At 36.7% G+C, this 22,699-nt stretch overlaps 1 protein-coding gene across 3 annotated transcripts in view; it reads left to right on the top strand.

The window, feature by feature from the left end:
- The window catches only part of NLGN4X (neuroligin 4 X-linked), a 189,068-nt gene extending 172,235 nt beyond the window's left edge, over positions 1-16,833 (top strand). For all 3 annotated transcript variants that reach the window (XM_075094918.1, XM_075094925.1, XM_075094909.1), the window contains 3 exons: positions 309-494; positions 2,356-3,145; positions 10,967-16,833. In XM_075094918.1, coding sequence (XP_074951019.1) covers positions 309-494; positions 2,356-3,145; positions 10,967-11,816 — 1,826 coding nt within the window. In that variant the 3' untranslated portion in view covers positions 11,817-16,833. The remainder of the gene's footprint in view (positions 1-308; positions 495-2,355; positions 3,146-10,966) is intronic.
- The last annotated feature ends 5,866 nt before the right edge of the window (positions 16,834-22,699 follow it).

Genomic DNA, 22,699 nt, shown 5'->3' with positions numbered 1-22,699 from the left:
AGTTATCAAATGTTTAAAATCTTCAGTCTGTACTGTTGCATTGATACAGAATTATTTCAAAAAGGAAATAATGATTTTTCACAAACGTGACCTCCACAGTAGGGAAAAACAAAGCAAAAGCAAACAGCATACAGAATGAGTTCCACTGCCTGCACTGGAGACATTTAACTAGGACCATGACCTTTAACAAAAAGAAGAAAAAAAAAAAAACAGAAGATGAAAAGATGGGAAGATATGTTGTGAATATGTGGACACCCTGTAGCTAACTCTGTATCTGGTGAACTAAAATTATCTTTTTTTCCTTATAGGTTTTTTAAGTACTGGGGACCAAGCTGCAAAAGGCAATTATGGATTGCTTGACCAAATCCAAGCTTTACGTTGGATTGAAGAAAATATTGGATCTTTCGGAGGAGACCCAAAAAGAGTTACTATTTTTGGATCTGGGGCAGGAGCTTCCTGTGTTAGTCTCCTGACACTCTCTCACTATTCAGAAGGTAACAATCTTCTGAGCAAAGCACTTTTTAAAATTATTATTATAATGTAACAAAAATGGCCATATCAAGTAGGCTGAAATAGAATTACCTGAGGTCTGTAATTTTTGTAAAATACCTGCTAGCTAATATTCTGGATTTGTATTAATCAACATAAATATTTTTATATGAAAAATTAAATGCTATTATAGCAGAAGTTCCATGCAACAAATGCCATGGGCAATATACTTTTTCTAGCTTTATCAACAATCTCCACTGGCTCTTTTATCAAAGAATTTGCCCTAATTAAAATGGAAAAGAGCAGTGAACTTTTTAATCTTTTACACACTCTTACCTGCATTTCCAACATGTATTCAGATGTTGTCTTACTTCATAATAACATAACCTTATGAAAAAATATATTTAACTCCCCACAAGTGCTGTGTGATCCTACACAGAGTTCTTAAGATTTTGGAAGTGTTTGAGCTGTGGGATTTCTACCCTCAACACCTCCCCCCCAAAAAAAACCCAAACCAACAAACCACCAACCAGCCAAACAAGAATGTACAGCACCAGTACTGAACATAAATAATCCTGGTGATAAGACCAAATCTACAAAGAATTTCTAAGAAAAGACAAGACCAAAATATCTATTGTGTTTATAAGTCCATGCTACTTCTATCACATTAAACCAGACAGAAATCATGGCAGAAGATGGCAGAAGACTAAGCCCTAGCAAGCAATTGTAGCACATCTGCTGTAAACACACCCTATTTGGAAATACATAGAACAATTCCTGACAGTTTAGTCTATTGATACAAATAGGGTGCAGTGAATAACTATTGGTAAGCCATGTCAAAATCAAGCAGACGGAACCATGAAAACCTTAACTAATCACTTTGCTGAAGTTTTGTAGCATGCGCAGTAAGCAATCATCACAAAGGTATATCTACGACAGCAAGTTTTTCCCATAAATGCTTCAGTGTCTTTAAATGTTTTTGTGGCTGTTGCTCTCTTTGACATTTCAAGAGCTTGGCGGTAGGGACCATGTGCAGAAGAGGCCCAGGCATTTTAGTTTAGGTTTAAAATAGGCCATTTTAGTGATCTTACCAGGAAAATACGGATTCCCCAGTAAGTTCCAGTTGCTTTTTAGTGCTCTGGTGACACAAAGAAGCTCTTTAGACTAGGTCTTTCATAGTAGTACATATAAAACAACCAGAAGAAACTACTGAATCTCATCATACTCTCTTCTGAAAAAAATGTAAATATATTTTAATTCAGCATATAGGCAGTGCTAACACATACACATACAAAAATTAGGATGGTAAAGAAAAAATGTCAGAGTTGAAGGCTCAAGCCTATTAAATTGATTTTAGCAGAGCAGATTTTTTCAAATTATATGATGCATGGCTTCTGTGAAGGAAATGAGAGTATGTAATTTTCATTTGACCTTTAAACTACTGAAGAGCGCCTTTAAGAGCGTCATTTACATGGTGAAGAGGATATGATTGCTTGTAGCTGCCACTCCTTTAAAGAAGTTTTTACAGGACTACCACTGTGCTAAAGCCAGGGGACTTCCATTAAAGACGCAAGAAAACTACAGTACAAGCACAAGTTTTGTTCTTGAAACAGTAACCTGCAACCTTCATGCTTAATGTGAAAGAGTAACAAGAACAAGAGAGATTTTAATTAGTAGCCGATTAGAGATACTACAAAAAGGGAGCAGTGAGTAGAATATATGGAAATTGAATTGAAATGTAGGTATATGCATCCTTTAGTTATTGAATAATCAAAGTTTTCTTTGATTAGTGAAAGCTAGTTTTATTTTTCTTTAATTTGTTTTAATATGTAATTGGATTTGCATTTAAACAATTTGCACCTGCAGGTTTGTTCCAAAAGGCAATCATACAGAGTGGAACGGCCCTGTCCAGCTGGGCAGTGAACTACCAGCCTGCCAAGTACACTCGGATATTGGCAGATAAAGTGGGCTGTGACATGCTGGATACCACTGATTTGGTTGAATGTCTTCGGAATAAGAATTACAAAGAACTCATTCAACAGACCATCACTCCAGCCACGTACCACATTGCCTTTGGGCCTGTGATAGATGGAGATGTGATTCCAGATGACCCTCAGATTCTCATGGAGCAAGGGGAATTCCTTAACTATGATATAATGCTGGGTGTGAATCAAGGGGAAGGTTTAAAATTTGTAGATGGCATTGTAGACAATGAAGATGGTGTTTCCCCCAATGATTTTGACTTTTCTGTCTCCAACTTTGTGGACAATCTATATGGGTATCCAGAAGGGAAAGATACACTGCGAGAGACCATTAAATTCATGTACACTGACTGGGCAGACAAAGAAAACCCTGAAACAAGACGGAAGACCCTGGTCGCTCTTTTTACAGACCACCAGTGGGTTGCTCCAGCTGTGGCTACCGCTGACCTGCACGCTCAGTATGGATCTCCAACATATTTCTATGCATTTTATCACCATTGCCAAAGTGAAATGAAACCCAGCTGGGCTGATTCAGCTCATGGTGATGAAGTCCCTTATGTGTTTGGGATTCCTATGATTGGCCCCACAGAACTGTTCAACTGCAACTTTTCCAAGAATGATGTCATGCTCAGTGCAGTAGTTATGACGTACTGGACTAACTTTGCCAAAACTGGGTAAGTTTGACCTCCAGCTTTCCTTTCTGTTGGTAACATACTTCTAAAATAGTCAGTATCCCATAGCAGTGGCTTCAAACCCTGATCTTGCAGCAGTATTACAGCACTATTTGCGTAAGAGAGAAGGTAACTGGGACTTATTCATATTTAATAGATTTTTAATTAGTGTGTTCCCTCAAACTATTTTCTTTCAGTAGCTCACTGAGAATAATGATGCACTGTATTTTTTATTCAAAAAGTAGGGCAATTATTAAGACAAAGCACGTCTCAGGGAAAAGGCGGCTCACTAAGATACTGAAAAATCAGAGGCAACATGTCTGCTACTTGAAGAAGGAACTATCAGGCAGATAGCACTTATCTGCCAGAAAAGAAAGGAAGTTCTTGTTTTTAGCGACCTTCACAGGGATGGGGACTCAGGGAGGAATTGGAACAGAGAGGCAGACACTGGACTGATTTTTCCCTCTGAGGGCTCTAATGGCAATAACAAATACTTGACTGGAATGAAGAAGAGACTGAGATATAAATTTTGCTTTGAGAAGGTTAAAAAATTAAATTCATTCTGCTTACAAAACAAAATAAAGACATCAGTGTTTTGCTGAAATAGAGTTGTAAACATTAAGGAAAGAACCCTCAAAGCAGCTTAATCTGAGAGTGCTATTAATAATTTCTGTCCTCTTCCTATAGCATTCCTTTAAAGAGTATTGCAGTTTTTTTACTTGAGCAGCAAGGGCTTTTTTGTTAACCTTGAGTCTTTGGTACTGAATTAAAACAAAGATACTTGTGGCACAAAGGGGCTGTAAATCTTTCCAATAAATGTTTAATGGCAGGATTGGGCTATGGAAACTGCAGCTTTACTGCACTGCAGTGAATGGTATGCAGCTATATAAGAAATATTCAGAGATGCTTAGTGTGAAACACTCAGAAGCTTCTTGCAGTCTTTAATGAATCCAAGTGATGTTCAAGGGAGAGAAATTTTGCAGTCTTTACAAAAACCTTGAGCATGAATTGCGAAAAAAACAAATGCTTGAGGTCAATTTATAAGACAAAAAGAAAGCTTTTCTTGCCCTGCATTTTAGACAAACAGGTGCTTTTGCATGCAGAAATCCCACAGTACTGCAACAATAGTGAATGACCTGTGGAATACTTAGATGTATTTGGCAACAAGGACAAGAAGTCATCAGTACTAGGATGGGTAAACTTCAGGATAAAATCTTGGTTTATAGACAGAGAATGCCTCATGCTGGCTGTACTGTACAATCAGAAAGGCGACTATACAATCAGTCTGTCTTTATTTTTATAGATGAAGTGTCACATATACAAAGAGGTCTTGAGATCCTCACAAATATACATCATTGGAATTATTATGGAGTTGCAAGATCTACACAGTCTCACTATTATTTACCATTACCTTATGACTATTCCCTGTAGTCATATTTAAGCAATTTTTTGAGGCTGAGAGGAGCTTCTCACAGCCCCAGCTGCCACCATTACTCATAATTGCAAGCGCTTTCCAGATGTTGCTACTTGAAAGCTAATTTCAGCAGGCTATACATGCAATCCCCCAGTTCTCTGGTTATGAACCCATTGTCATACTACACCTAAAGGCACAACAGTTGCTTTGGGAGAGCCATTAGTCATTTCTGGAACTTTTTTGAGTTCTGGAACTCATCGTTGCTGATGAGACAGGAATGGGGTATGTCTTCTGTTACAAATTTGCCCTTTTATAGACAGTCTGAAAGATGTATCATTAAAAATGAACTCTAGCTATAAAATTTCAGTTTTCACAAGGAAAAGAAAAGAGTAACCCAAGATGCATTACCTTGCTGGGTTTTTTCTTCATTTAAATGAACCATGATTAATTGTTCTGGATAATACAAGAGAACACTTGGAGGAAAATAACATTTTAAGATAACATTTGCCCTGTACCTCTGGTGCCTCCAATGGAAAAGGGAAGGCTGTTGCACCTCAAGCCTAGTGCAACAACGGACTTATCTGGAGTAACCGGTCTCCTCTCTACCCTCCCACATGCAATCTGGAATCCATGTGGCCACTCAGGTTCTCCAACTGTCAAAAAGATTGGTTTGTTTTAAGACTGTGTTGTTGGGGGCTTTGTTTTGAGTTTTTTCCCCACCCTTTTTTAACCAATCATTTTCAGTCCTTATTCTGATAGAATTTGGCTTTCTTTGTGTTTGTACCCATGTCACACATATGAAAAATCTGTTAACTGCAAGACTTTATTATTCCATGTTTTCCTGTAGGTGAGCCTTGAACATTAAAACTGCAGATTTATTTGTTTAATTTTAATGTCTCTGAGACTTTTCCAGTCTTGGTGACTCTCCCACAGAGGCTGTGTCCAGGTACTTATTGTATAATTACAGCTCAGGTGGTGCATCGTTCTGATGGACTGTGCTGACCTTTTAACTGACATGCCACCCACTGCTAAAAAACAAACGTTGTTTAATGGGCCTACTGTCATGTCTGGGTTTGGAGGGCAGGTCAATCCTGTAAAATCACTAGGTGTCAAAGACACAGCATAAGGCACAGTGCTTTTATTGTGTTTTACTTTGAAGTCAGTTACTGAAGCTAGTGACAGGAAGTGACAATTAAAGTGACTGTTTAATGGCAAATGGATCATGTTTGAAATGAATACCTGGAGGCTGCGTTTTGCTCATCATCCATTTTCTACCTTTCTTTCTTTTTTTTTTTTTTCATTAATGTTTGTTTTGGCCTTTTCAAAACTATGTTTCTAATATACTTTAGAAATAGGAAAGCAATTTGTTACAGAGCAGGTGTGAGAAACTACATTTGGGATACAAAAATGACATCCAAATACCTCTTTTGATTCCACTATGTGCAAAATTATATGTGAGATCCTCATTAAAAGGTACACTTAAAGTTTCAGTCTGCTGCCAGTAGTACTATCCTACCTGTAATGGTAATTTTATGTGCTCAAATATTCTGTTAGTTAGGGCCATGTTACATCCTTTGCAGATACATCAGCGGGAGGATGAGTGACATTAGGGGATGCGTGCCAGTCCTTCACACATAGTCTGGCAGCTACACTTGCAAAGAAGGATTTGAAATTTCATAGACTAGATACAAAACCATGCTCTTATTAGAGGCACCTATTGGGTTTCTAAAAATTACCCTCTTTTGAGGAGTTACAATACCGTATTTTTGCTCCCATTCATCCAGCTCTACCTAGGTTGGTGATGGGAAGGATAAAGTTCTAAAGGATGTACCCTTGTTTTCTTTGTAATTCAGATAAATACTCCTGAATTATTTTACTACCATTGATTCTGAAGAAAAGGCCTAAAGGATAGATCCTTGTTTTCCTTGTAATTCAGATAAATACCCTTGAATTATTTTGCTACCATTGATTCTGGAGCAAAAACCTAACGGAATTATTAATGTTGTCTATGTTTTATATTCAGTTTGGCTTCCTAAAGGAAGACACAATTAAACTTTCCATGATTAAAGTGTATTTTCAAATCAATTCTCTGTGAAATCCTTTATGAGGTTTCTGCATTTCTTTTTGATGCTTTTGTCTGAAGAAATAACTGTCTCCAATGGCCAATCTGTGTTTAGTCAAACAAAACAGTGTACTTACGGTTTGCTTTCCTTAGTAGTTATAATAGCTGGCTGGGAGCATGGCAACAGTGGGACCCGATGATAAGTGAGGTAAGGAGGTAAGGGAAAATATGCTTGTGTACCAGTGCTTCGGTCAGGAATGGCTGTGCCATTATTAATATTGTGACAACATGAAAAATCAGTGGAAGCATGAAGAAATGCCACACAGTTTCTCTCTCTTTTTTTTTTCCATATGGAGAAAAGAGGACTGCTGAAAGAAAATAAGTGAGCAAGGGGCCTTTCAGTGTCTCGGAGACAGACTCAGTATGTAACTGTTAAGACATTTTGCTCTCCAATGAGGTTAGAGAATGACACAAAAGAATGACACACTTCAAGTGCATTAATGTAACGGTTCCATTGTCCTGAGTGATAGTTAATGCTGTTGCAGAAATAGTTAAAAGATGAATGGTATTTCAACATGTTATATGGAATTCAGGATAAAAGAAAACTTCATAGGATTCTTCATCATTCTTCCCATGCCAATATCACCACATATGAAACACTCGGTTCCCTCATTTGCCCTCCAGGTCAGCTACTATTTCACCTTGTGGACAGGAATGTGTGTTGCTCTTCAGTCAACATCCACTGCAAGCACATTTACTTTATATCACCTGAGAAAAAAATCAGTAAACAGCTACATGTTGAGTTTAGCAAAATCAGTGAAGGCTGAAAGTGGGGGAAAAAAAAGGTATAGGTGAAATCAGATGATTCTGCACATTAATAAAAAAAAGACAAGAAAGACTATTTTATGGTCTTCTATCATAGAGAAGACAAGTTCAGGCATTTCATGATGGGGACATTTTTTGATGTAGAAGCTGTTTAAATTGATTTCTAAAGGTGGTGAAAATAAACAATCAGAGAGCAAAATGAACAATAATCATCAATTTCATTCTAACAATAGACGAAGGAAAAAAAAAAGCCTTCCTGCCAACTGGTAAGATTGGGAAACAAGTTGCCTAGTCCTTATGAGAGCCATTACTGGAAGAAGTACAGAACTGAAAATATTATTCAGATTATATTTTTATCAAAATGATTGCAGTGGGTTTTAAAAGGAAGGTTTCCTAGCAGCCTTTTTTTCTGTAATTGCCCACTTGAGCCTCAAGAATGTCCAGAAACACAAGGTGATGTGAGAAGCTAAAAAGCAAAAGGGAATTTGAAGTTAAAGTAACAGGTCAAGAGTTTTGTCAAACAGGTGGTTTGATAGGAGAAATTATTGTACGTGCATCTGTATTTTATGCCTAGCTATAATATTGGAAAAGTGTTCATAATAGGATAAACTGCCCAACTCCCCAAGAAAAAGACTTAACATTTCATAACTTGTAACCTTATGATTTTATGAATTGTCTCCGGTGTACATAGAAGGAGGGCCAAGGAAAGTAAAAATCCTCTTATTTATATCCAGTGAATATTTTTGGTAAATTATTATTAGTCTGTAAAACCAAGATGCGTGCATTATTAGATCCTCTATTGAGGACTGGACTTTGTTATTCCGCTTCCTTGTGGAAAAAAAAATTTAGACACTTATCCACCAAATTCAGAGAGAATATTCAGACTATTTATTCACTTATTAAGTGATCAACCCTAGAGTTGATGCCAATGGTAGAGTTCTGATACCCTAAGCAAAACAAAAATTACTTCTTTGTAGGGCTGGATGGTCATTTTTCTGTTCCTTGTTTCAATGGACAGCTTCATGCCCATACACAGCCATGTAAACAGATCCTGAAACACAAGACTAGCCTCATGTAATGTAGTTTCCTCTCTTATGTTTGGAGGAGGTGGCAGCATAACTAGCTTTTCCTAATAGATATAGTTAAAAAGAAGAGATGGAGGTAGGAAATGGAAGAGAGGGAAATGAAACAGAGGTTAATATTTACTTGTTTTGTAGGCTTTTTGTAGGGGAAGGAAACACTAATTTAAAAAATGTTTAGTTGCTAAAATCATCATCTGCTATCATTTTTATAGGGCCATAAAAAAAAACCAAAACCAAAACCAAAAAGAATTAAAAAAAAGTCCAAGTCCAGCTTGGCTTACTGAAATGAGTGCTTAGCTTCTTCATCTCCTGTGCTATGTATCAAGTGTCACTCGTTTACATGAGCTAACTTAATTTATATATCTTCTGTAGGACCCTTCCCAGAGTCTTTTGTGCTGTAAATCAGAACAGCAAGTGGGGAGAAAACAAGATGGATTTTGTGCTGTAACTCTTGCAAGATTTTGAGTTTCTGACAAGAAAAATATTTTCATTTTGATGATCTTGCTGATTTTTAATTTGTTTTAGAATTTGTGTGTGGATCCCCAAAGTACTATAATAGTAGATATATTGAATTGGGTCAGCATCTTCTCCTCTAAATTTGCCAAATCTTTCAGTCTGTTCTTTAAGAACAAAAGACATACATACTTTTATATTTCCTTCTTGAACACGTCAGAATCCCTCAAAGTAGCAGCATACATTTGTTACTGTAATGCTTGGAAATGGATATTTCTCCTCTAACTTCAACCAGGATGAACAATTACTAAGCAATTACCTTTTTGTTCAGAATTAACACAATTTAGCTAGCTATTACTACAAAAAATGAAAAATAAATAGATAAATGAAATAATCACAGTTCTGGAATCCCTAGTTTATATCTCATTGAGACTGAAAAGTTCTGATATAGTATAACATAGAGAAAAAAAAATACTAAACCCAAACAACCCAGAAACCCAAACCACCCAGAAAAACCCCAAACACCTAAACCCACAAGCATAAGTAAACAAAAGTACCAAAATTATATGGAAAAAGAATTCTTCCCTTCACTCAAAGAAAGGTAAGATAAATTCTTTCAGGTAAACAGATGAATACAGGAACCATGATATTATTAAAGTCAAATTACCAGTCTGGTTTAAGAACTAAGGAATAGCTCTTTATGAACAGCAAAGGAATGCTAAACTAGGCAATAACATTCATGAGCTTTTGAAAATGGAAAAAGAAAAAAACTAAGATGCTTTAAAATTTGTAGCAGTGGGTCTTGGTATTCCCATAACATACATAACAGTACAGTGGAAGAAAAGGAAAATATTAGAATCATTTTCACAGGAAATAAACTCATGCATATGGGAATGGAAGGGAGAATGGAAAGTTCTGAGAATAAAGCACAGAAAATGAATCACGTACTCTCAGTATAATATATCACAGAGTCCCAGACAATATGCTTTGCTGCAAAAGAAGACTCAAACTCATGCACAACAGAATAGTAAGCTCAGTATCAGTAATTTTAAATTTCTGTATTTTTTCATGGCAAGAGGAGGTTATATTTACATACGGTTTACCGAAACTATAAGGATCCATAGACATTAACCACATTTAAATGGTTTTTGTGCCATTGGTTTGTCTTTATTCTGAACCATTAAGAAGAAAAGAAAAAAGAAAAGATGGCACAAACATAATTTCAACTGAATATTTTGGTTACCAGTTTTGAAATTATCTCTGAGAAGTGTACTACTTTTATCTGTACTACTGCTTAACTACTATAAAACTTGTCTATCTCAGCTAATACATTTCTCATCCCTACAAACTGGGACAGAATTAAGGGTCACTGGCCTATGGCTATTAAACATAGATACTTAGTAGAAATAAGCACATGGAACTTTAACATAGTAATCTCCTATCACAAAAGACGGAAAGATTTGTGACATACAAATACTTCAAAGGCTTTTCCCTAAAGTAGATATTTGAACAAATTGGGACTAATAGCTCAGTAAAGGAACACAAAGAGGAATAGTTACCAGTTACATGTATTAGCCCTGCTACTTCATGTTTTGAAATTTTTTATGTAATATACACAGCTAGTAGAAATTCTTATGATCACATGGACTTCCAACATTGCCATAGGGATTAGATGTCCATATTGACTACGTGCAACAGTGGAAGTAGCAGTACCTTAAATGAGAAAGTGAATGTCAAACCTTGAGAAGAGCTGAACCTATACCTTTACTATGGGTAAAAGCTGTTAGTAGCTCTCTAAGACAGCTTTGTAGTATGATACTTAGTCACAGGACTTCGGATGAGGTTTTGAAAACTGAAACACAACCCTTTCTCCATTTTCATGTAAAGAAGTATTATAGTGTCTGAGATGCACTGTACAGTAAGTAATTTCTGAATAACTTTTAAAGTTTTTTAATTACTGTAATATTGCTTGTTTTTATTTTTTGTAGCGATCCAAACCAGCCTGTTCCACAGGACACAAAGTTCATCCACACAAAACCCAACCGCTTTGAAGAAGTGGCCTGGTCCAAATACAATCCTAAAGACCAGCTTTATCTGCATATTGGCCTGAAACCCCGAGTTCGTGATCACTATCGAGCAACAAAAGTTGCTTTCTGGCTGGAGCTTGTACCGCACCTTCACAACCTGAATGAAATATTTCAGTACGTTTCCACAACAACTAAAGTGCCCCCTCCTGACATGACATCATTTCCTTATGTGACACGACGTTCTCCTGGTAAATTGTGGCCAGCCACCAAACGTCCTGCAATGACACCTGCCAACAATCCTAAACATTCAAAAGACACCCATAAAACAGCTCCGGAGGATACAACTGTTCTGATAGAAAACAAGCGGGATTACTCCACAGAGCTGAGCGTCACCATTGCTGTGGGGGCGTCCCTGCTGTTCCTCAATATTTTAGCTTTTGCTGCATTATATTACAAGAAGGACAAGCGGCGTCACGAGACTCACAGGCGCCCTAGCCCCCAGAGGAACACAACCAACGATATCGCACACATACAAAATGAAGAGATTATGTCATTGCAGATGAAACAGCTAGAACATGACCACGAGTGTGAATCACTGCAGGCCCATGACACACTGAGACTAACCTGTCCACCTGACTACACGCTTACTTTGAGAAGATCCCCAGATGACATCCCACTAATGACACCCAACACCATAACCATGATTCCAAATACATTAACAGGAATGCAGCCTTTGCATACTTTCAACACCTTCAGTGGAGGACAAAACAGTACAAATTTGCCCCATGGACATTCAACCACTAGGGTATAGCTCAGCCCTTTCCCCCTCTACCCTCACAAGCCACTTGGAAGAAAGAAAAAACAAATAACAAAAAAAAGAGGAAAAAGTTATAATACCATCCATTGAACACCTTGTCAAAATCTAAAGTAAAAACAAGTGAAAGAGAAGGACAGTTATTATTTTCTTACTGATCCTTCCCACAGAAACTCTCTGATGTTAAAGATCAACTACAAACCCTGTGAAATGTGAAAAGTGTACATTGCTGTTACGATACTGCTTTAAGATCTCAGCCACTTTGATTGAAAGTTGAGGCCGGAAGAAGTCACTTTAAATGGTGTTTTGAGTGTAACAACAGAGTCTTCTGGAACACAGAGCCAGTGACTGTACAGGTGTTTTGTTTTGGGTTGCTTTTTTTTTAATAAATAAAATAATAATTAAAAAATCTTTATGTGCCATACCATGAATGGCCCTTGTTAACACAAAGACATCACCATGGGCTTTTACCCAGCATATGAAGCTGTAATCCAGATGGGGGAAATAGAATTTTATTATTAAAAACAAAAATGAAAAAAAAAGAGGAGGACTGACTATGCAGTAAAATACGTATAGTTCTGTGCAAAGAGATGACTTGCCAGCCTGAACTATATTTAAAGAAACTTTGTAAAAATGTACATAGCTGTGAGTTTAAAAACAAACAGAACAAAAAAAAAAAAAAAAAAAAAAAAGAAGCTTTTATTGATGTTTTCAGTTTGAAAAGAGCTTTTAGAAAGATTGTGCATTCGGTTGTGACCTATGTGTATATACATTAGTCATATCACCTCTGTTTCCTCCAAGTCCAAAGGAGGAGTTTCTTCTTAATTACTAGTGGTAAACAAAAACCATGAGTTTTTTCTAACATGTTTCATTTATATGAGGCCATGGTGTCATGCAGAGGATACAGTTGTCTGTGTGACCTGCATATTTTCTCATACAGGTTACACTAGTGCATGTTAAAGTATTCATAGGAGATTGTTGTTCTTTTCTGAAACTTTTTTTTTATAATTTAATTTTGTGTTAGCCTTTGTTAAATTGCAACACAGCAATGGATTGGAAAATGGAGAAAAAAAACTCATGAAAGAAAATAATTACTATTATAAGCTTGTTGAACTGAACCAAGAAACATTCAATAATATATATTCAGAGTCCAGTTTGTAGTTCTTGGTTATTGTGATACATTAGGAAGACTTTTGTGCCCTGACAAAAGCAAAGAAAGCCTGTGTTTTGGTCAGCCTTTTCTGAGGAAAACTAGCTCTATATTCACCAGCAGTTGCAGTGGAATCTCAGCTGAGAAAGCACCTTCTTAGCTTTGCTAAAAGAAATAAAACCACAATATGAAAGTGGGGAAATGGTGGGTTGGTTGGCTGGCTGTTTCTTGAAGTGTTCAGAAATGATCAGTGTGTAAAGAACTTCTCTGCCCAGTATCCTGTTTTGTGCTTGAGAGCATACCTGTCAGAAAACACCTTTTTTTGCTGATTTATTACACAGCAGTCCCATAGTCACTGAACAATATGGAGAGAGAAGCAGAGATGTCATCAGCTGTTCTGCATCTGAATAAAACTGAAAGTCCTGGAGAGCATCGCTTTCAGGAAGGGCAAAATTCTTAGCTGGTTGTTCCATTCTGCCCTTCCTTCACTAGAAAACCAGGGGCCAAGCAGAGCTATCAAACAAAGGAACTTAGCAGTTTGATTCAAACAACAGATTTGAATGTGAAAAGCTAGAGATAGGTTCTCGCAGATGAAGATTGCTTTATATTTTGTCTTTGAAAATTACTCCATCATCAAGATAGTAACCAAAGATATTTGAACAAATTGGTCTGCACTTGAACATAATTATCCCAGATGTATTTTTTATTATTAATTCACAACTAAGCTGCATCAATATCATATGTCCCATAAGTATCTAACACAAGATGCCTTGTACCTCTTCTTGTTTTCTATGCTTTTTGTTTTCTAATAAAATGTCTTGGAATAGTCACCCCTACAAATAAAATCAAAGACAAGGTGATTCACTGAGGTCTATTCATCTGCACAGCTCCTTCTTGTAGCAGGCAGTAAAACAGGTTCTGAAGGAAGGAAATAAAAAGAAAGTTAATGACATGATAAAAATGCAACATATGGCTGATATAATCCTTTATCTGTAATAAATATTCTGTAAACCGGACCTGAATGCTCAGGTTGGAATGTGATGAAGCAACAACCCCAAAGTACAAGTAGTAGCAAATGGAAAACATTTTTTTTTTCACTGATCTGTCACATAATGTTGATTAATGCTGACTGTATACCAGGCCATTTCCACCACCTATGTAATGCCTCAGCTGAGATGCAGCAGTTCATAACTGTTAAAAAAAGGTTAAAAAAAAAAAAAGAGAAAAAAAAAAGAGAAAAAAAAGAAAAAAGTAAAAAAAGGTAATGATGCTTGGCATCATAATCAGTTGGGTATGTTTGTAATGTGAATTACAGTATTGTTTAGTACTTCCAATTGTCTTCTGCTAGCAATATGTACAGTACTGTGTCAGGCTTGTGACATTTGGGTAAAAAAAAGTTCCTGTAAGTGAATGATTTTAGCTTTTAAAAGTAATTACAATCAAGTTGATTTAGTAATTTGATACATCTGGACTGATGTATGATTTATAGAGGAAACAGATTTATAGGGTCTTCATAGAATTCTATAATAATGATATCAAAATATACTTTGCAAACTGTAAAAGAAAAACAAAAGTACTTTCCCAGGCTTATATTCCTGACCTTAAGAGGCACGCAGGGTTTAATGGTTTCTTCTGTTATTGTTTTGCAATTTTTGGTTTTTTGCCTTAAGTAATGATAGAAGATATATATGGCTGGACACATATGTATAAACTTTTCAGCAGCATTTTTAATAATAAAATATCACAGTATTTTCTAATGCTTTGTGCAAAGAACTACGTGTTCATCCTTTTGTGTAGAAAGTCTTTCAGAGGTGTTCTTCTGCCCCATCTGCATTTCATTATCTAATGTAAACAATGCCTTGATACACAGTACAAAAATATTAAAGTAACAGAGGTTGCACTTCTAAGTTAGCATTGAGTTTTCATGGCTTTTGTAGTTCTATAAGCCTGCCAGTAAAAGGAAAGAAACTCAGACAATGACGATATAAGAGAATAAGCTCCATATATTTATTACCTGTACACACTGCAACTCCCATTGAAGCAATGGTTTAATTATTCTGTTAGTATTTTCTGTGGCACTGATAGAAAGAACTTAGGTAAGCAGCTTCCCATATTAGTGTAGAGCTTAGCAGCTGAAAAATGTATCTTCCGAACTAGGGATCAAACTAATTCAGATAAATCCAATACATCCAGCCTCCACAAGTAAATATACTTTCATTTTATATTTAAAATTTAGATAAACAATGAGTTTTGTTAGAAAAAATATGTAGGGGTAGCAATATAAGTTACTCATATATATTTAAGGGATTTACATATATTGCAGGTTTGTTAATATTCTTCCTTCAAAAGCTGAGTAAGTAAATATAATTTGTTCTTTTATGCTTTATCAACCAGGTTCTCTTTCACTGGAAAGGTACATAGACATTTTAGTAATTTGAGCTGGTTATTGTTTGCTTTCTGTAACTATTGTTATAAGACCCCACCTGGAGTGCTGCGTTCAGCTCTGGGGCTCCCAACATAAGAAGGACGTGGACCTGTTGGAGCGAGTCCAGAGGAGGGCCGTGAAGATGATCAGAGGGCTGGAGCACCTCTCCTATGAAGACAGGCTGAGAGAGTTGGGGCCGTTCAGCCTGGAGAAGAGAAGGATCCAGGGAGACCTTATAGCAGCCTTCCAGTACCTGTAGGGGGTCTACAAGGAAGCTGGAGAGGGGCTTTTTATAAGGGCATATAGTGATAGGACAAGGGGTAATGGCTTTAAACTGAAAAAGGGTAGATTTAGATTAGATATAAGGAAGAAATTCTTCCCTCTGAGGGTGGTGAGGCACTGGAACAGGTTGCCCAGAGAATTTGTGGAAGCTCCATCCCTGGAAGTGTTCAGGGACAGGTTGGACGGGGCTTTGAGTAACTTGGTCAAGTGAGAGGTGTCCCTGCCCATGGCAGGAGGGTTGGAACTAGATGATCCTTAAGGTCCCTTCCAACCGAAACCAGTCTATGATTCTATGATATGATTCTGCTGAATAGAGGTACTAACAATAATGTCAGATGAATTTTGAGCATATTATTGAAGAGTATTTGCAAAGAAAAATTTCTGACTGATTCGTTTCAGATTTTTGATAAGAAGAATCAAGCCTCTAAGATAGAAACATATTATGTGCCTACTGACCTAATCAAGCAGCTTGAATTTTGAATATTGAATTTGTATATAAAGCTTTTGCAAATAAACTGCAGATTTAGAATTGTTCAGCAAATATGTTTAATTACAGGTACACTTTGAAATTCCACAGCTTGCTCTGAGATAATTCATACACAAGAAAAGGGGTTACAGTTGTGTCATTTCTGTGAACTGTTCACCTTAAATTGCTAGGTGAACTCAATAAATTACCTTCTTTTCAGTTAATCAATTTCACATTAAAAAAAAAAAGCTTCAGAAGTTTATTCATGTTAACTAAATATTGTGTTGTTTTATTTCTTTACTGTCTGAAATAGAAATTTTCACATTCTTATGTTCCTGCTTTGACTTTGCAAAGAGTATGACAATTTAATGGTATTTAATATCACATAAAAATCATATGAAATAATACCATGACAATTATGTGCTTGTCTCAGATTTGTAGTTTTACATTTGTATTATTTTATTGTTGTCAACTGTTTCTCGTATTTTCACCTACAGCTGTTTGACATCACAAACCTCATCAGCCTGAATCTCTCCAGAGGCCAATAACAGCTGGTAAAAACTGGGATCTTCATCCCACCAGAAATTATGATATTATGTATTTAATATCATAATATGTGAAAAAGCTTCTCAGCACCTCACATTAGCTTGAAAGCACGATATGAAGCTTTTATTAACACAAATGAAAAATAAGGAAGGGGTTTGGAAATGTCTAAAGATCTTGTTTGAGCTGTAGCATAATAAATAACATTTCACTTTGGGATGAATTTTTGATTCAAACCATTTTGTTTGATGTTCCACTGTGGCCACCAAGGTCCTCACTATGTCTTCCAAAGGTTATGTTTTAAGGAAGTTATGCTTTCTCAGTCTTTTATAGCCCACCCAGACTACTTTATCCAAATTTTACTGTGGTAAAGAAACATAGATCACTCAGGGATGATGTAGACACAATCCAGTCACAAAGTCCAGACCAGAGACAGAATTTTGTCATAAACCAAGTGAATGGCAGCTCCCTTGAGACACAGCAGTAATTAAGGAGAATGCGCATCAATATTCCAATAATTCAAATGTAAAATAAGCATATAACAAATTAGGTACATTGCATTTTTTTTTCAATGGAAAGTTGACAAATTTTTGCAATATCTACATTTCCCCAAGTTAATTTTCCACCCCTTCCCCACAAAGAATAGCAAAACATTTTCAGCCAGTTCTAGTCATTTCTGGAATATCCACTTACGTAAATAAGAAATGAAATGGATGACATCTTTTTGTTTTCCCTCCTACATGAAGTGCTCAATTACTGAAAGCATAAAAACCTCTTCCTCTACTGCCTTTTATCAGGGTTTATAGATTATCCAGATGCTTCAGAATAATCCCATTCCGAAAAGTCCAGATTTAAATAAAAGCAAAAATCCAGACACAGAACTGGCATGTATTGACTTTGACTTAGACTGGACAGTAGAGTTATGTTTCTCTCCAACAGCCAAAGATATGGCACAAAAATACAGTGAACTTTATCTACATTTTATTTTTAAAACGTTGCATTTCTAGAGACCACTTTCTCTTTTTTCAGCCTTTGACATCTGATGTCATGCTTTTTACTGTACCTAACTGACAGCCCTCACTCATTTCATGTCATCTCATGTCTTTTATCACTATTTTATCAGATACTTCACTGAGAGGTTTAGATATGTTTTCATGTGGGGTTTGGGTTTTTTTTTGTCTGTCACAACAGTTAAGTTTGGCCCTAGGTTTGTTCCATTCTGTGCTGTATGACTGTGAGAAATCATTTTTCATCTGACATTTTCCTTGCTGCTTTTGGTATTAAAAAACTTCAATTGAAGGAGTATTTACATGACGGTATTCATGCATCACTGAAATGCATCAGTCCCTATGGCCGTCTGCACTTTGTGCCAGCCCAACAGCTTTGGTTTGACATACTATATGTCTTAGTGGGAAGCGTCAGCTTGGAGCCTGGCTCTCCTGTTACTCTGCAGTTTATGTTATTGTTATTATTCACTGTTGGCATTCACTTCTTTTCTATATTGATCTTTAATCAAGGGTAAATTAAATTAGTCTGTCATTCTATTCCACAGCAAGATTTCTCAAACCCTAAAAGGTCATTGTCCTTAATTCTTGTTTCGATACAGCTAATTACACTCTACCATCAAAACATAAAAACCTTTCTAAGCCATTTGTATTTCCTGATTCTCCCGTCAGTGCAAACTATAACGGGGGCTGGCACAGTTAGCCTGTATGACAAGAAATCACCAAGTGCCTTTCACTTGGTGGGGCCTTGTTTCACATATCTGGGGAAATAAATGCAATTACCATTTTCCTGCATCAAAATTTCATTACATCGTGTCAAAGGTAAGCAAGACCTAAGGTAGAATTCATAGAAACTGCCAATACTGAGGGTCATGCTCTAGTATTCTGCACTGGTGGTTATTTTGTAAAGGCAACAATTTGGAGGCTGATAGAGAGCAGCTGCATGAGTGCTTAGTACACTTCAGTCACTGGATATCTCACTTCAGAAGTTAGAATGGAATTTGTGGATTTCAGGAAACTGAAGATGATAAAGAAGTATTTTTAATGGATTTTGTGCTTTCAAGAATGCTTATAAGCAGCAGCAAAGAAACTGCAGGAAGAATTGTTTTAAATAGGAACCAAACGCAAATTGTTTCTCAATGAATTTGACAGGAAGACATACGGTACATTGTGATATGATATGACTTTAAAATAATGTGGTGGATTTCTTCTGTGTGAAGGGCCAACAGAAAAAAGGACAAGTACCTCAAAGGATATATTTGTTCAGGGACTAGTCAAATGAAATCACTGCAGATAATGAGATTATAATGGGACTTTGAATAGAGATGTTGTGTCATAATGCTATACCATATGGATTTAGATATGTTGAACATAATCTACAGTGCTCATCTGGGTATTGAGAAGTATAAAATTAGATCCCAAGATGTCCTACTTTAGCCAGACAACAGTGCTGCCATGGTAGATAATACAGTAAAGTGAAATGTGCACTTGTGTCAGGGAAAGACAAAAGAAACATTCAACTCATTTATTCCAAGAAAGGCAAAGTGCCAGACCCAGTAAATAGGGAACAATGACAGTACAAGAGAGGCACAGGTCCTGCCTGGAGAACCATATGCATGTGTAGGCCAATGGAGGGATTATGCTCCAAATCTGGTTTTTTCCTCACTTTTCTCAGTGGGAGGCGGGGCATGGAGAGGGAAGGTCCCTGGAATATACTGTGTTCCAGTAGCCACTGGCCCTTGAGCCTTCAAAAATCACTGACAACTGATATATGTTAGAGGTCCCTCTAAGCTGGAGCTGGGACCAAGAAGCAAGGGACAGAAACTCTTTGCTTATTGCTAGCACTTTTTTTCTCTTCTCACTGAAGGACAGACAGGAAGAAGTAACGGAAGAAGAGTAACGTGTTATGTGTTGCCAGCTTTCCGCAGTACTCATGGAGAGCCAGCCAAGCTCCTTACTCAGTTTTCAGTAGGGCTGCCAGCTGCAAAAAAGGGAATGGAGGCACTTGAGGAGTAGTGGTCAATGAGGATGTTGCTGAAGATGGGACGACACACTTGCTGAGTTGATTTGTGAGGCTTCAATGCCTCTCTCTCACATTATAATGGGCTTATTAAAAAATTTCTATGCTGCTCCCCAGACTGTAGATTCTGCACCATTAATTTAGCAGAAAGTCAGTAAGAATGTGATTAAAAATTAATCAAATAAAAATTTCATTACCAAAATTAGAGCTCCAGCATATGTAAGAGAAGTAATACTCAGTGTTGCTTGAATGTTGTGACCTAACTTCAGATGTGTCATCATATCTCCCAATCAGACACTTACAATAAGAGTTTTGATGGAAGCACTAAGATAAATCATCAGGTGTACATGCACATAGCTAGGATCTGGTGTTTCATTTGCAACAGCTCTATAAATTGCTGGTTCAATAAATAATAAGTTGAACTTACTTACCTTTTCTTGCTGACTCTGTGGGATGTGAAGTAATATATGCCAAGGACACATGGAACAACAGCCAGCAGCTCTCAGACCTGCATAACACAGCTAAAGAAAAATGAAGACATACGTTGCTGGAACTTTGGACAGCTGAGACCTACATTAGGAGCCTGGTCTTCTTCAGCTCGCTACCAACTGACCATCCAGATCTTAAGTTTAATGAATTCTCCTGTGGAGAACCGTTTCTTCCTCCAGAAGGCTACCATGTAGCTAGGGACTAACATGGACTGAAAACAAAAAATATCTCCTCAGGGTGTTGACAAAATCTCAGTGACTGCACTGACCTTTGCAGAGCAGGTTTACAAACGTCCTTGGCACTCAGTAGTTTACTAATAGACGACCAATAAGAAATAGAAAAATCTATTCAGTAACTACCATGTGAGAGATAATACCAACCACAAAACAAAAATGCACATTAATTCTGTCAATAACTGTGGTTTAGAAACACTTCAGCAATTTCCAAAAATCCATACAAATATGGCAAAACACACTTAATAATCTGGAGAATGCAGGTAATCCTGGAGGAATAGGGAAACACTAGAAAGGACAGATGTGTGCATTTGTACTAAAATGATGATAATTCTCCATTTTGAAATCAAGATCTGAACTCATACTTATTTGCTGCCTGGAATTATTTGGGTTTATGCCTTTTTGCATAGTTGGGAGGTTTACACATTCTGAACTTGTAGAGTTTTACTGTCATCTCTGCTTTCCTTAAAAATAGTGTGATTAACACTTTTAGTGTATTAATTACCAGAGTTAATAGTCCTTAAAAATAGTATGATTAACAATGGGGAAATTAACACATTTTAGCCATCCCAATGATTGCCTGAAGGAGACAGTAAAGTTGTTTGAGAGACAACGTTTGAACATACAGCTTTTTACAACTGCCAAATTCTTATTGATCTTTGTCACTGTAAGTCAATTCTTTCATGTTTTCCAAATTATATCTTTATGAGTAGGTAAGATGGCACTGTCCCTTTTAATTCCACAGGAAGAGTTGCTTTAGTTCTGAAGCAGATGACTAATTATTACTTTCTGTGTTTTTTTTTTTTTTATTTTCCAGATGTTAAGAAAACAAAGTTAAAGTATAATACCGTTTTTCTCCTTCTTGATGGGGTAGAGTCCCATCCAACCTGACATTTCTTAACACTGTAATTTTTTCCTTCAGGAATAATTTAGAAACTTACAAACCAAATGCAAACTGATTCAAAGAGGTAAACAAAAACTTTTTTTTTTTAATAAAGTAGAAAATTATAATTTATTTTTTTAAAAAACATACTGTATTGCTTTTACTTCTGAGATTATTATATGCCTCCACAACTTTAGCAATTGGTTTCAGTTTCTGCATTGCAAGCTTTGAAATGTTATAAAAATATGAAAACAATATAACAGGATATTTAATTTGGGCAAATAAATTATTTCAATAGGCAATATGATGATTTAGGTGCAAATACAGAACCTTTGTAGGAAGTCTTGCTAACTGAGGTTTTTTGGATCTAAAAGTCTACATATTTAGATATCTGGGCTGCATTTCTACACCTATCTATATGTGCAGATATAATTATAACATATATATAGAGATACATGGTTATTATCTGCTTCCTTGCTGCCAGTTTTCAATGTCATAATATAAAAGCTTTTTTCAATTAGTTATGAGCTACAGAATATGAAAAGTACCAATGCATTTCACAGGTATTTTGGAACTGGTCCTTTTAAACACATTTCTTTTCCAGAGAGATACACAAGCTTTTGCTCAGAAGATGCACACACAAATGTAACTAAGTGAAAGGTGAGAAGATAATATCTTGTCTATTTTCACTCACTTGGTGAAAATAACTCCTCAGCTGCAATAGTTCTGTTGTGGAATCTAGTCCTCAGCTCTTCCTCAGAGAAAAAGAATGAATCCCATTCATCTGTGAAAAATGAGGTTACAGAAATGTGGGTAAAAGCAAGTGATGCAGAATGGATAAAACCAAATCAGGAAGACGGCAGGAGCTACAGAAGAAATGTGGCTGTTAACCAAGGACAGGTGAGGAGGAGGTGGGAAGTGATCTGAGCCGGAATCGACTGAACTCGGAGTACAGAAGAAGTATAAAGCAGAAACCAGAAAGAGAAAAGGACCAGAAAGCACATAACTGTTCTGAATAGAAGTTCAGCAAATAGTGCACAGGACAAAGAAGTAATACTGGACTGCCAAGCTGTGTTTGCATTAGTATTTTTGCTTGGATCAGGAATATACTGTTAAAGGAAATCTCTCAATCCCCATTTATCAAATTTTCCTCACAGACTAAACTTTGATGTGCATTGCAAGCAGTCTTGGAGCAGATGAGCTGGAGTGCTTTTGCATGAAGGTATATACTGAAAGGCATGATCTAGGAATGCACCTCATACCTCCAAGCAAACCACTGAGATTTGTGGATGCAAACGATTCTCGGACACTTCCCCACAGCCCTGGCATCAGTCCTTGTCCCTCTTGTATTTAACTGGCTAGCAGTTCAGTAATATGGCCTGCGG

The sequence above is a fragment of the Phalacrocorax aristotelis genome, chromosome 1 (genome assembly GCF_949628215.1).
Source record: "Phalacrocorax aristotelis chromosome 1, bGulAri2.1, whole genome shotgun sequence".
Lineage (NCBI taxonomy): Eukaryota > Metazoa > Chordata > Aves > Suliformes > Phalacrocoracidae > Phalacrocorax > Phalacrocorax aristotelis.
This window is presented reverse-complemented; position numbering and strand designations above follow the sequence as displayed.